Below are 13,045 nucleotides of genomic sequence, written 5' to 3' on the forward strand. Positions count from 1 at the left end.
TCCTCATCTACATTGCTTCAGGTGAGTAACTAGGTTAGGAAGACCTGCAATTTGCCCTGCTGTAAGTATGCTTTGTAAGGTACTTTGAATTATGAACAGGGATATAACAGAATCTGCCTCTTTCTCTGGAAAGGATGCTCTGCTCTGCTGTGCTCTTCCAGAGCTGAACACGGTGTTGGAAGTTAGCCCCTGCTCTTCTGACAAAATAATTCAGTACAAAGACTGCTGTCATTGTGATGGAGAACCCCAGTACAGGAGCCTCAGGATGCCTGTTTGATAGGAATTTTAACAGGGACCCTCTTGCTTTCTCATTCTTAGCACCTTCCAGATGATGCCTACTCGGAAGGGTTGCAACAAGGATGTTGAAGCACAAGACAAGGATTACCCTGTTTCTTTGGCCTAAGGGAAGCAGACAAACATTCATACTTGAACTTCTTGATTTATTTCCCTCCTCTTTCATGCTATTCTTCCATCTTCTGATATGATTGGCAGAAGAATGGCTTTGGGTTATGAAGTGATCTCCTTCATTCCCAAAAATTCAGTGATAGACTGCATTATGGCTAGGGGTGTCTAGAAGTCGGACAACTTTTTTAGCTGGTTCATAAGATGTCCTGGATGTTAGGATGTCAAATTTTATTTTCCAGCAATTTCCTTGGATAGCACTTGTCTTGTGACAGACATAATATTCTAACAGTGACTGGGAAAGGCTAGTAGATATATATGAATATATATAATGGGTAGAGCTTGTGGGTGAGACAATCCCTTGCATGATACATATATCCTAGTCCACCCTATTCCCTTCATAGGACTATTCTAAAAGGTTGGAAACTGAATGACTAACAGAGGTTTTAGTTGGAACTGAACTGTCTGGTGCCTTAAGACCCTGCTTGAGGGCTTTAAAGTGGCATCGAGCAAAAGAATAAAAGAAATAAATATAAAATCTTTTTCCTTTAACTTTTCCTGAAAGAAAACAGACTTCTGGAGAGATCTGACTGTCTGATCCCACCTGTATGTCTGAGTCCTGGGCCCTCTTCTTGTGCCTCTTCGCCTGGGTACTGCTAGGAGTCTGGAGATCCTGCTTCCTGTAGCTGCTCTGATGTGCCACAGAGGGAGATTGCTGCCAGGGCCGTGGGTTGAGCCACTCAACAGACCATGAGGCACAGTACTAGATACTGGTGGCTAGCAGGAGAACATGGAGAACAAGAGGCCTTAGAGGCGCCAGGAGCGGGCAGGTGGAGGGCAGAGCTGAGTGCGGGGAGGAGTGTGGGCCCCCAGGAAGGGGCACTAATGCCGAACCAGCCTGATGAAGGTGCTACCTGGCAGACTATGACGGAGTTCGTGGTGAGTGGAGGACTCTGCTGTTAGCAGAGAAAGGCCCTGTGCAGGCTACTGCAAGAGGAAATCTATCCCTGTTGTGGGAGATGACTGTATGGCTAAATTGGTTCGCTGAGGGCACAACCAGGACCCCGCTGATGAGCTGTGATGACCTGAGTACCTGGAGATGGGAGGAACAGGCTGTCGTCACATCAGCAAAAGGAGCTTGGCTCAGCTGCAGTCCAAGGCTGAGTGATGGGGCAGAAGAGACCCTTGGAGTCATGGTCAGGAAGAGGCCAGGAAATCCAGATGTGAGGACCAATACCTGGGAGGTGAGCGGAACAGAGTACTACTGGTGGTCGTGGAGGACCAGCAGCAGAGAGGCATCAAACAGTGGAGCTATGCAGTACTTTACTGCAGGAGGCAAGAGGGAGCATGTGCTATGAAGTGTGGCAGTTACTGGAGCAGACTGCTTCAGGGGAACTGGCATAAAGACAAATGAAGGGTGGGTGGGGTCCTGAAGAGAGTGACCAAAAATACCTTTGCAGTTTGATCATCATCTCATAGCAAGGGAGGCTGAACTAAAACACTTTGGGCTTAGGACTTGGTGAGGTGGCAATATCCAGGGAAGGAAGGGGGTGAATGGATTACAAGGCTGTATCTGTAAGGACTAGAAATAAAGCTGACAAATCTTGGGTTTAGTGGGGAGCTTCAGTGAGTCAGAGGGAATGGCTTGAGTTCCAGTAGGAGTACGGTTTGGGGTTGGAGGGTGTAAAGTTGGGTAAAAATAATTTGGGGGGTAGAGATTGGGTTCTCAGATACTATCAATTGGGTAAAAATAAGGGGATTGTATTTTAGGGTACTATCATGGGTGATAGAAGTACTGTGTGGAGGAGGGGAATTGTGCTTCTGCAGAGAAGTGATAAATGTGGGGTATGGGTGAAGGGAATTAAGGATTGCTTGGTTACGTGATTGTTGGGCTAATTTACTTGGACTTTGGGCATAATTGGAAGGCTGTCTCTGAGGAGTGCAGAGAGCAAAGAGCATGACGTAAGTGACAGAAGGCTAAAACAGAAGCTATAACTTGGAGTTCGATAGGTTTCTCACCAAGGTGAGGGGGATATATTACCAATCTTTTCTCCCCTTTGACACCTCAGAGAAATTAGTAACAAAGAAATCTATAACATGGGGGAAAAAGGGAAATAAATAGTAATCGATATAAATTAGACATTAAGTATAAAAAATTGATAAAGGAAACTAAAGACAAAGGGGCAAAAATCATGGCTGGTAGGGCTAAGACGATGAGTTTTTAAAAATATTAGGAACAAAAAAAATCCTAGTAATGGTATAGGCCCATTACTACATGGAGATAGTGACATTGTTAATAATGGTGCAAAAGGGGCAGAAGTGTTCAATAAATATTCCTTTTCTGTATTTGGAAAGACTTGTATCACATGAGGATGATGAAGTACTTTCTAGTTCATTAGTAACTAAGGAGGATGTCATCATTTGCTAAGGATAACTGTTTTTAAATCATCAGGACTGGATAACTTTCAGCCAATTGCAAGTGTTGGCTGAGGAGATCTTTGGCCCACTGATATTAATTGTTAATAAATCTTGGAATACCAGGGAAATTCCAGAAGTCTGGAAGAGTGCTAATATTGTGTCACTATTCAAAAAGAGCATGTGGTATGATCTGGGTAACTATAGGTCAGTTAGTCTAACATCAGTCTCAGGCAAAACAACAGAAAAGCTGGTATAAGATTCAACTGTTAATGAATAGGAATATTAATGCCAGTGAGCATGGTTTTGTGGAAACTAGGTCTTATCAAACAAATCTGATTTAATTCTTTTACATTACAAGTTTGGTTGATAAAGGTAACTTTAGATGTAATATATGTAGACTTTTGTAAGGTATTTAATTTAGTACCGCATGATATTCTGATTAAAAAATTAGCATTATATGATGAATAAGGGGCTAACTGACATCTCAAAGTAGTTGTCAGTAGGAAATAATCATTAAATAGGAGTTTCTAGTGGAGTTTTGCAGAGATCAGCACTAGGCTTGATGTTCAGTATTTTCATCAATGTTCTGAAAATAAATATAAAAATTTAAATTTTGCAGATGATACAAAGATTGGTGGAATGGTTAATACAGTCATACAGAGTGATTTGGATCATGTGGTGAATTGGGCCCATTCAAACAAAATGCAGTTTAATATAGCCAAATGCAAAGTTACACAGTAGGGAATAAGGAACCTACAGAATGGGGGACTTTATCCTGGAAAGCAGATTTAGGGATCATAGGGTACAAGTGACTGAACATGAGTTCCCCGTGTGATGCTGTGGCAAAAAGGACTATTGTGATTCTTAAGATATATGAACAGGGGAGCAGTAAGTAGGGTGATGATTTTACCTCTGTATACAGCATTGGTGAGAGACACTAGAATGTTACGTCCAGTTCTGGTATCCTTTTAAAAATGTGAACATTGGAAAAATTGGAGAAGGTGCAATACAGAAATGATTCAGGGGCTAGAGAAAATGCCTTGCAGTCAGAGACTGAGAGCACAATCTGTTTAGCTTACCAAAAAAGAAGATTTGGTGGTTACTTGATTAGTGTATAAGTACCTTAATGAAAAGAAAATACTGGTACTAGTGTGCTCTTTAATCTAGTGGAGAAAGGCATAACAAGAACCAGTGACTGAATGTTGAAGCCAGACAAATTAAAATTGGAAGTTGGACATGAATCACCGTGAAGGTGATTAACCATTTGAACAAACTACTAAAGGAAGTGGTGAATTCTTCACCTCTTGATGTCTTGAACTCAAGACTTGGAAGCTTTTCTGGAAAATATGCTTTAGCCAAACACAAGTCACTGGGCTCAATACAGGAAATGTAATGGCCTATGGTATACAGGAGGTCAGACTATATGATCTGGTGGTCTTTTCTGGCCTGAGCTTTATGAATCTGAGTTAAGTCTGACTGTTGGGCCAGATGCTGTCTCCCATTCAAGCCCAATACTCTGAGGTGTCATAAGAGTGGCTACATTTCACAAGAGGTTTGAAGTGTGGAGAGTGGACAGCTATGCCATTTGGCTATGATTTATGAAGTCTGACAAGTTCTGGACAATATGGGCTGGGGAGGAAGGGATGGGCTGGGGAGGAAGGGGCCTGTTTTGAACATATTTATAGGCTGAAATTTTATAAGAAAAAGAATGGAGAGAAATAACATCTGGCTGTCAGCCTAAGTCCTCTTTCTTTTATAGTAAACCCTGACAGTGAGTTCCCTGCTGTGGCCTGTAATTGACTGGGGGCAAGCTTGTCCTGGTATTCAAGAAATCATATTTGCCATTGGACATAAGTGATCATGTGTTTGCAGAAAATCCTTGCCATTCTTTATGTTCACTTTGCACAGCAATTTCACAGCGCTCCATGTTCTTCCTCTTCCACAAATATGTCAGCCATTGAAGTAAGCTTACAATAGTTGCTTGTATTCTACATTCTGCTCTGTTCAGGTAGACAGTCTACCCTGGAGAGTTCCTTACCTTCAATTCCCACTTACTTAGTAGTCAGTTTGAAGTAGCAACTTTAGTACAGATCTAAACTTGCCACAGAGTTGGAAATAAAACTGCGTCCCAAATTGGTTTTGACAAGCTCTAGACAATATTATCACAGGAAAGGGGAACTGCAGAACTTGACTTCACCCTTTCTTTCATTCTATACACAGACATTTCTTAATTGGGGCTTGGAGCCATCTTGTTTCAGTCAAGTTTAGATAGGAAGAAATGCAGTGATGTTTTCCAGGAGGATGTTATCCTGAGTGGAGAGAAAGTCAAGTTCTTCGATGTTTGGGAAGAATATGAAAGTAGAGTACCTTAACTCTTTCTTAAGAGTTAGTTCAGAGCTGACTGAATGGACTGTTATCTATTGGCTGTTCAGCAGAGTATGTGGTGATGCCTCTGTTTGTGTACAGCAAAGAAAGAGTGGACATTTCATACGAGACTCCTTTTCATGGAATTCCTTTGGAAACGATTAATTTTCCATCATGTTCACTGGACAGATACACAAATTTTGTATTTGTACAACAAATAATTTACTAAGTTGACATTCTATACAAACTATAAATAAGCCTCTTAGGCAAAAGCTTGAGAAAATGGACTTTATGCCTTGTTCTTCTGTATTGGATCAACAATGAAAGCAGATGGTAGAGTAGAGGCCTCTCCATTGAAAACATTCTGCCAGCAGCTTTAGGGATGCTTAACAAGCTTGTCAGCTGACGTCAATTGCCATGGTAGTGCATAACTAAAGAAATGGTCTCAGGTGGTTAAGAGCCAAACCATATATGCCTTCTAAGAGAGAACTCTTCACTTTGAATTGGGCCCAGAAGCGAACGGGAAGCTAACACAGTCTATGGAGCACTGATGTAGTGTCTGTGGCCGACCATAGTAGGCAGTCAGGCCTTTGCAATCTATACCAGCTGAAACTTCCAAGTGAGAATATTGAGAACATTATGCTAATCCATTCTGTAGCTCACAAAGGTATGAATAATTGTGAAGTTGTGTAAAACTGAAAAGTGATTACAGTTGTTTTAGGTGCGGTTGAGGAAAGACACTTTTGGCCAGTGTACCATCTGGGGCTCAAAAAAGTACCCATAAATTGCAAACCCCCTTGTTTAGGATGAACAAATTCAGGGGCAAAATACCATGCCCGTCAGCTGCTCTAGAAGCTTCTCTGCAGTGAACAGCCACCTCATTGCTGTCTGGATTCAGCTTCACCAGCTTGCTGTCATCCAAGTCACTGTCTCAGCCAGGCACTGGAAAAGCAAAGAGAGCACCCAGTCTGCCTGCAAAGAAAAAAATAGAGTTGCATTTCACCAGTGTACATGTAGCACCTCAATATAAATTCCTCTAGAAAGCAATTGGACCTGCAGAATTCCTCTGGAAAGCCATTGGACCAGCAAGCCAATATCACCATCTGGTATTTCTCTGAAAGAGCAGAACTGCTTCAGTGATCTTATCCGCCCACCCAGACAGCTTTTGAAATTGTTGCTTCCATCACTAGAGGGAAATCGAAGAGTCAGCCAAATATATCCAATCAGAAACTGTATTGACAGGGAACAAAGAAAATCTGAAGACTTCACATACTGTCTCATTACTGAATGCTCAATAACTTTATCCAGAAAAGGCATATTTGAGACAAGGTGGTAGTAAGTGTTTAGATGAAGGGATGGTTATCAGTAGCCTAATTATTGCTCTTATGAGAAACACTGGCATCTTGCCCTCCATTAGAAAGAATTAACACACACTGCCAACAGCAAACACAGTGTCTGCCTACTTGATCTTGCTAGCCATGAGGGACATGTGTCCAACTTGCAAACAACCTGAAGTTCCCCCAGCACATCAAGAGTATGTGATGGAAGCTGGCTGAAACTCAACCAGAGATGATGTGGATGTTTCGCCTTTCAGATGTGGATCTGTCCCCACTGATTTGGTTATTCCCGTCCAGATCAGAACAGACTTTTCTGTGATAACATTAAAAAAACTTAATGTAGTGAGAAATACTAACCTCTGATTACAGGTAATGCATCGATACTGGAGAAGTAAGTTGCCTTTGCTTCCATGATGGCCATCATACTGGATTCTATATACACTTTTTGCAGTTGATCAGTGTTGGGATACAGCTACCTCCAACCCTTATGATCTGTCAGGATGGTGTAATAATAACTGGAAAGCAAATGGCAATCCTGTCTTAGCTACTGGTTGAATAATCCACTGACTGTACAATCTTTAGGCCAAATACATGTGAAACTGAATTGGATCAGAGAGCTCTGTTCTCTCTGTGTATTGCTGTCTTGCAGGTCCCCAAAATTACACCTTTTCAAAAACGAGTGTGCTGTTGGCTTGGCTTGCCCTTCAGTTTAATGGATGGGGAAAGGGGGAGTAACTGTTCTCTTTATATCCCCTCCTTTGGGTAGAAGAGGTAGTTAGCATAGATAAATGACTGGGCAGGAGACTATAGATGTGAATATCTGAATCATATTAATTTCTTCTTCCATTTTTATAGGGTTATCGCCTCTTTTATAAAAAAAAAAAAAAACAGCCCAGCTTGAGGGCTGAACATGACAACCCCTGCTCTGGCCACTTATATCTGTGACTATGATCATGGAACTCAATTTCTGACTCAGTCAAAAGACAGACATTTTATTAATGACAGCTGAGTGGTTTGACGGACCTAAAGTTGTTAATAATTTCCAGAATGAATACACTGCTCCCTGAATTAGCAGTTTATACCTCTCTAAGGGGGATTTCCAGGTATACACTATTCAAGAGAAGCTCTTCACCTCCTCTAGCTCTGTACATAGAGGTCAGTCCTCTCCTTCTGACCACTGTCTAGTGGTTCTACTTGAAATATGGAATTAACTGAGTTCCCATTTCACTTTCAAAATAACTAGTATATAACTTCCAGTACATGGATTGAGTTAAAAGGTTGAACACAGTAAACCCACTCATTGTTCTTAAGTTCTCTGAATACACAAAAGCTTCATGTTGTCTGGGGCTGCCAACAGAGATCTCTGCTGGAGTGGAGTTTCTCTGCAACTTCACTTCTGCAGAATTAAGGAGCTTCACAAGAAAGAAGTTGGTTGTCAGCCTTCAGTTATTTGGAGCTGTTGAGGGGCTCGCTTCTGTTGAACTGTGGCGCTCCAGTCGTTTCAACCTCCATGGGTTTGTAAATCTGCAGTGAAGAAAATTGAGGCTATATTTTATGGAATTGTGGCCATTTTTCTGAAGAACAGCTACTCCAGCATATTAGCTCAATATTCTTTTTATAACCAGATTTTATTCCACCGCAGCTAGGTACGGATTACGCCTCTCTGCACTATCAAAGCCCCTGTGCTCGACTCACCTCGGTGGCTTCTTTTGGTGCTCTTTCTCATGGTTTCTTCCAGAGGAGGCAATGTTTTAGTTTGCAGCTTCAGAGGGGATTCACTGAGTTGGTGTACATCCCAACCATGCCTTCTTCTGAGGTAGCAGCATCCACTTTCCAGCTGTACTGACTTCCTGTGCCCACATTTTTGTGCTCCTGCCTCCCCCTTTGCAAACAACCCTGCCTTAGAAGGAAGTTTGAGGCTGCTTTTTGCCACTATAACTTGTACCAAGCAGACATTCCATTTTCTGTACATTGGGGTATGCCAGCTGAAATCAGCATAAACCAGTAGTGAAGCTGATTCATTAACTGCTAAGATAGCTCCCAATAACTGTTTAAGTAGACGAACATGATCCCAGCTGGGAGTCCTATTCAAATTTAAAATCCTTATTTGACTCTGAAGTCTGTTTTTAAGATCATAACAAACTTTCTGCTTAAATGCAGTTTTCTACAGACACAATGGGGGTTCTTTTCACTTTTTAAAAATTTTCTTTTGGCATTTCTTGTCTTCTCTAGTGCCTGAGATTGAACCTTTTACCATACAAAACTGTCCTATAGCCAGTGATGTTTTTCTTGGGGGGGGAAATAAAACTAATTGCATTAGCCAATTATAATGATGTTCCAGAGTCTGAAAATATCCTACAACTCCCCTATTTTGACACTCTTTTGGAGAGGTGGGGGCGAGTCTGGCTGGAGAATAGCTTGGATTGAATTGATTAATATATCTAGTTGAGACATCCTTTTTATTTTTTATTTTACTTGATTAATGAAAGGATGAAATACATTATATTGTTTTAAAATTGTCTTTTACACTACTACTTTTGCCATCATCCGCTCCTTTTTAATGATACCTGCTTCACATACTGTCAAAGTTAAGAAATTAGGTTCTCAATCCAGGCCCTAATGGACTTGATATCTGCCTCCAAAAGTGGCACTGAACTCCTTTTTATTAGAGGCCAAGGATATGATAAGACATAGAAACTGCCATACAATATCAGATTAATTGTCCATCGAGCCCAGTATCCTTTCATGGACCGTTGAGGAAGATGTAAGGAACTCTGGGGGGAGGGATAGCTCAGTGGTTTGAGCATTGGCCTGCTAAACCCAGGGTTGTGAGTTCAATCCTTGAGGGGGCCACTTAGGGATCTGGGGCAAAAATCAGTACTTGGTCCTGCTAGTGAAGGCAGGGGGCTGGACTCAATGACCTTTCAAGGTCCCTTCCAGTTCTAGGAGATAGGATATCTCCATTAATTTATTTTATTTTTTATTTTATAGTGGATAATTGTGGAAAAACCTACCCATAGTGGAGGCTTCTTTCTAACCTGAGGCAATTAGTAGTTGGCTTGCACCATCATACTTCTTGGCATATTTTTGTAGAAAAATGATGAGCTCTCAGGGTCACTTCTATTTTCTGAGCTCTGTTTCACTTAAGAAGAATTATCTTTTTCTTGGGTCTTCCCCAATCTGTGGTATTTCATGCTGAGCTAGCTGCTAAGTGACGCATTGGATCAGCCTAGGTCATGTGCTGCTGCTGTCAAACTGGTTTAATTGGGTTTCAATAGAATAGATTGTCTGAGATCACGTTAATACTGGAAACTAGAGAACAAATTCCTGATAAGACTTTTCATTCTGTTATACTTTTAATGTAAGATTGTTTCTAAAAAGAAGTAATATTTTAGTACAATTAAAGTGCTATGCGTTACTGAGAGTTCAAAGTTGGTAATAAAATTTTCCTTTGTAATTAAAATAAATGGACTATTGTGTTTTTAAAATTTCTCCATTATTTGTATGACAAAAATATTTCCCCCCAAATCTTTATTATGTATTTACCATAATGACTTTAGTTACAAGATAAAGTATTGTGTCAGAATTATTTAGGAAGTTTGGGAGATATTAGATAGAATTGTCTATTCTGAGCTTTCAATGGAACTGTTTGACAGCTAAATGTATGTCTTTGTAACTTTGATTTATAGCCAAGAAAGAAGAGAGAAAAAGACACAAGTCCTCCTCCTCATCCAGTGATTCAGAAAGTTCAAGTGATTCAAAATCTTCCTCTGATTCATCATCTGATTCTGAAAGTGCTTCTGAAGAGAAACCTAAGAAGAGAAAAAAGAAACACAAGAAAAATTCTAGAAAACATAAGAAGGAAAAGAAAAAGAGAAAGAAAAGTAAGAAAAGGTAGGATTATTTTGCTATTCTAAAAGACTTTTGGAACCAGTCCGTATTACTTTTTGTTAAAAATTTAAATGTAAAACTTAATATATGTTAGTACATATGCGTAGAAAAATAAATGTTTTCAGCTAGCTACTTTCTTGTTTTGGTGTTGATGTAGGAAATTTCTGTGAATAAGATCATTTCAATTTTTGCACATATATAATTCTTTGGTACATGCCTGTTTGAACTAGCACCAGTTAGGTCTGTGAGGATTGCAGGATCCTTGATTATGTTTTGTTTTGTTTTTGTAAACGACTTCAGTTTTCCTGCTTTAGTACTATACATTATTGCCACTTTATGTAACAAGAGCCACTTGTGTAGTTTGGATTGAGATTTTCATGTGTTGATTTGTAAAATTGCACATTGTAAAGTTAATGCCTGGACTCATTTTTATATTCATGAACTTGAATTAATTTATACACAGTGAGACTTATAATGTATGAGGAGGAGAATACAGGTCTAAAACGAACAAAATTAAAGCTCAGACATATTAACACCTTAATTTACTGATGTGTAACTTGTAATAACTTCTCAAAAATCAGGTGCCAAAGTTAAACCTGTCTGGTGCTTTTGAAAATTTTGCCCAAGCACATCAAAGTCTCCTTAAAAGGCAATGTAACTTTAGGTTCCTAAGTCACTTGGCTGCTTCTGAAAATGTTACCCCCAGTTTACTACAGTATTCCCATGCAAAAATCTGACTTAGAGGTAAAGTTGTTGTACAAGTGTGTTTTCTTTCAGCGCAACCACTAAGAATCAAGGAAATCCTCTGTTACAGCAGTACTATTCTTCAGACCAGCCTCAGCTTCATGTATCTTACCATCTAAACGCACTCACCTTTCTCATGCTCCCTTTAGATTCTGACAAATAATCATACAATTCCTCGCAGTTTTACATTCAAACACACAATCTGAACGTGACCCTTTTTATATAAATTTTCCAAACTCTGTTTCTTCTAAAGTAGAGTTGGCCGAAACTTTTAATTTGTGAGAAATTTTGGTATTTGGAAATTTGATTTCATTCAAAGTCAGGCAGCCCATGGAGTCGGCTGGCCCAGGAGTCTGGAAGCCCTAGGGTTCCCAGCCCAGGGCAACCTGCATTGTGTGCCTGCCCTAGAGTCACAGACTCTGGAACCCCATACCAGGACCTCCAGGTTCCCGTCTCTGTGGCAGGGACCCTGGAAGGCCTATGAACCAAGGTTCTCAGGGTTTTCATGCTTGTGGCTGTGGAGCTAGGAGCTGGACTCCTGGGGCTTCCATGCTCCCAGCTCCACAGAAGGGAGCCTGGAAGCCCTGGCATGGCAGGGCTGCGCTCAGAGCTACAGACCATGGACGCTCAGGCTCCCCAGCAAATTTACAACCAGCTCTAATCTAAAGATACAATATAAGTATATTCAGCAATGCACTGTATGTATTAAAAAATCATTGGTTAAAATTCTTTTATAATGTCAGTTAGGAATACATACATAATATACATCTCTGAGTGAAGACCTCATGGGAGCAAAATGGCTGCTGTTTTTGAAGCCTTAGCCTTTGTTTTATATATGTAAATACTTTCAAATATCTGTAAGTGCTTGGGTTGATAACTTTCAGATTTTTGTGCCTTAGCTAGATTTCTTTTTTATTATTATTACAAAGACCATTAAGTATAACCTGCAGAACTCAGACCTTTTCTAAATTGCTCTGATGACCCAAGTAAATAATTCCTCTCTTTTTTTCCCTGTGTATCTTCAGTTGACAAATCTTCTAAAGTACTTAAGTATAAACAGGTTGAGAGGCCTTTCCTAGAAAGCCCAAATCTAAAGTACACAAATATTTAAAACTGAAGCATTGATAGCTTTTTGTTTGTGTATAAATAAAGCTCATCCAGTGAAAGTGAAGATGAAAACCCTGAAGCACAGCCATTGTCTACTGTCCGTCCTGAGGAGATCCCTCCTGTACCAGAAAACAGGTTCCTCATGAGAAAAAGTCCTCCTAAAATAGATGAAAAAGAAAAAGAACGGAAGAGCAGGGAGAAGGAAAGAGAGAGGTAAGCTTACATGTGTTTGAGTGGAACTGCACACTGACAATGGTGTAATCAAGTCAGTACTTTTAGATTCATAGGTGAAGTCCAGGTTTCCCATGTGGTGTTTAACCACTGGCACATTATGAGCAGTGGCACTTCAGATTTCATAAAATGTGCTTGTTTGTAAGGGTGAGTAGTGTGGATATTACAGTGATACATTTTAAGGGAATTTTACAAGGAAAATAATGTAAGCAGGAATGGAGAAAATTTAAGCACTGACGTACAAATACAGTTTCCACTTGAGATTGCTGGCTCTGGGGACTTACAAACAATATATGGAGCCTTTCACTTCAAGGGTAGATCACTGCTTTAGTATCAAGGGTTGTATGCAGAATAGTTGTAGCCGTGTTGGTCCCAGGAAATTAGAGAGACAAGGTGGGTGAGGTAATATCTTTTATTGGACCAACTTCTCTTAGTGAGAGAGAGAAGCTTTTGTGCCACACACAGTTCTTGAGACCTTTCCCAGATCTGAAGGAGAGCTCTGTATGGCCCCATGCTTCTCACTCCACCAGAAGCTGGTCCAGTAAAAGATA

At 40.4% G+C, this 13,045-nt stretch overlaps 1 protein-coding gene across 1 annotated transcript in view; it reads left to right on the forward strand.

Annotated features, from left to right (window-relative positions):
* PPIG (peptidylprolyl isomerase G) overlaps positions 1-13,045 on the forward strand; it is a 36,414-nt gene that overhangs the window by 16,970 nt on the left and 6,399 nt on the right. Inside the window, exons 9-10 of the mRNA XM_024208005.2 lie at positions 10,211-10,415; positions 12,309-12,476. Of these exons, the coding sequence (XP_024063773.1) occupies positions 10,211-10,415; positions 12,309-12,476 (373 nt within the window). The remainder of the gene's footprint in view (positions 1-10,210; positions 10,416-12,308; positions 12,477-13,045) is intronic.

This window comes from Terrapene carolina, unplaced genomic scaffold (assembly GCF_002925995.2).
Source record: "Terrapene carolina triunguis isolate 2854851 unplaced genomic scaffold, T_m_triunguis-2.0 Scaffold62, whole genome shotgun sequence".
Classification (NCBI taxonomy): domain Eukaryota; kingdom Metazoa; phylum Chordata; order Testudines; family Emydidae; genus Terrapene; species Terrapene triunguis.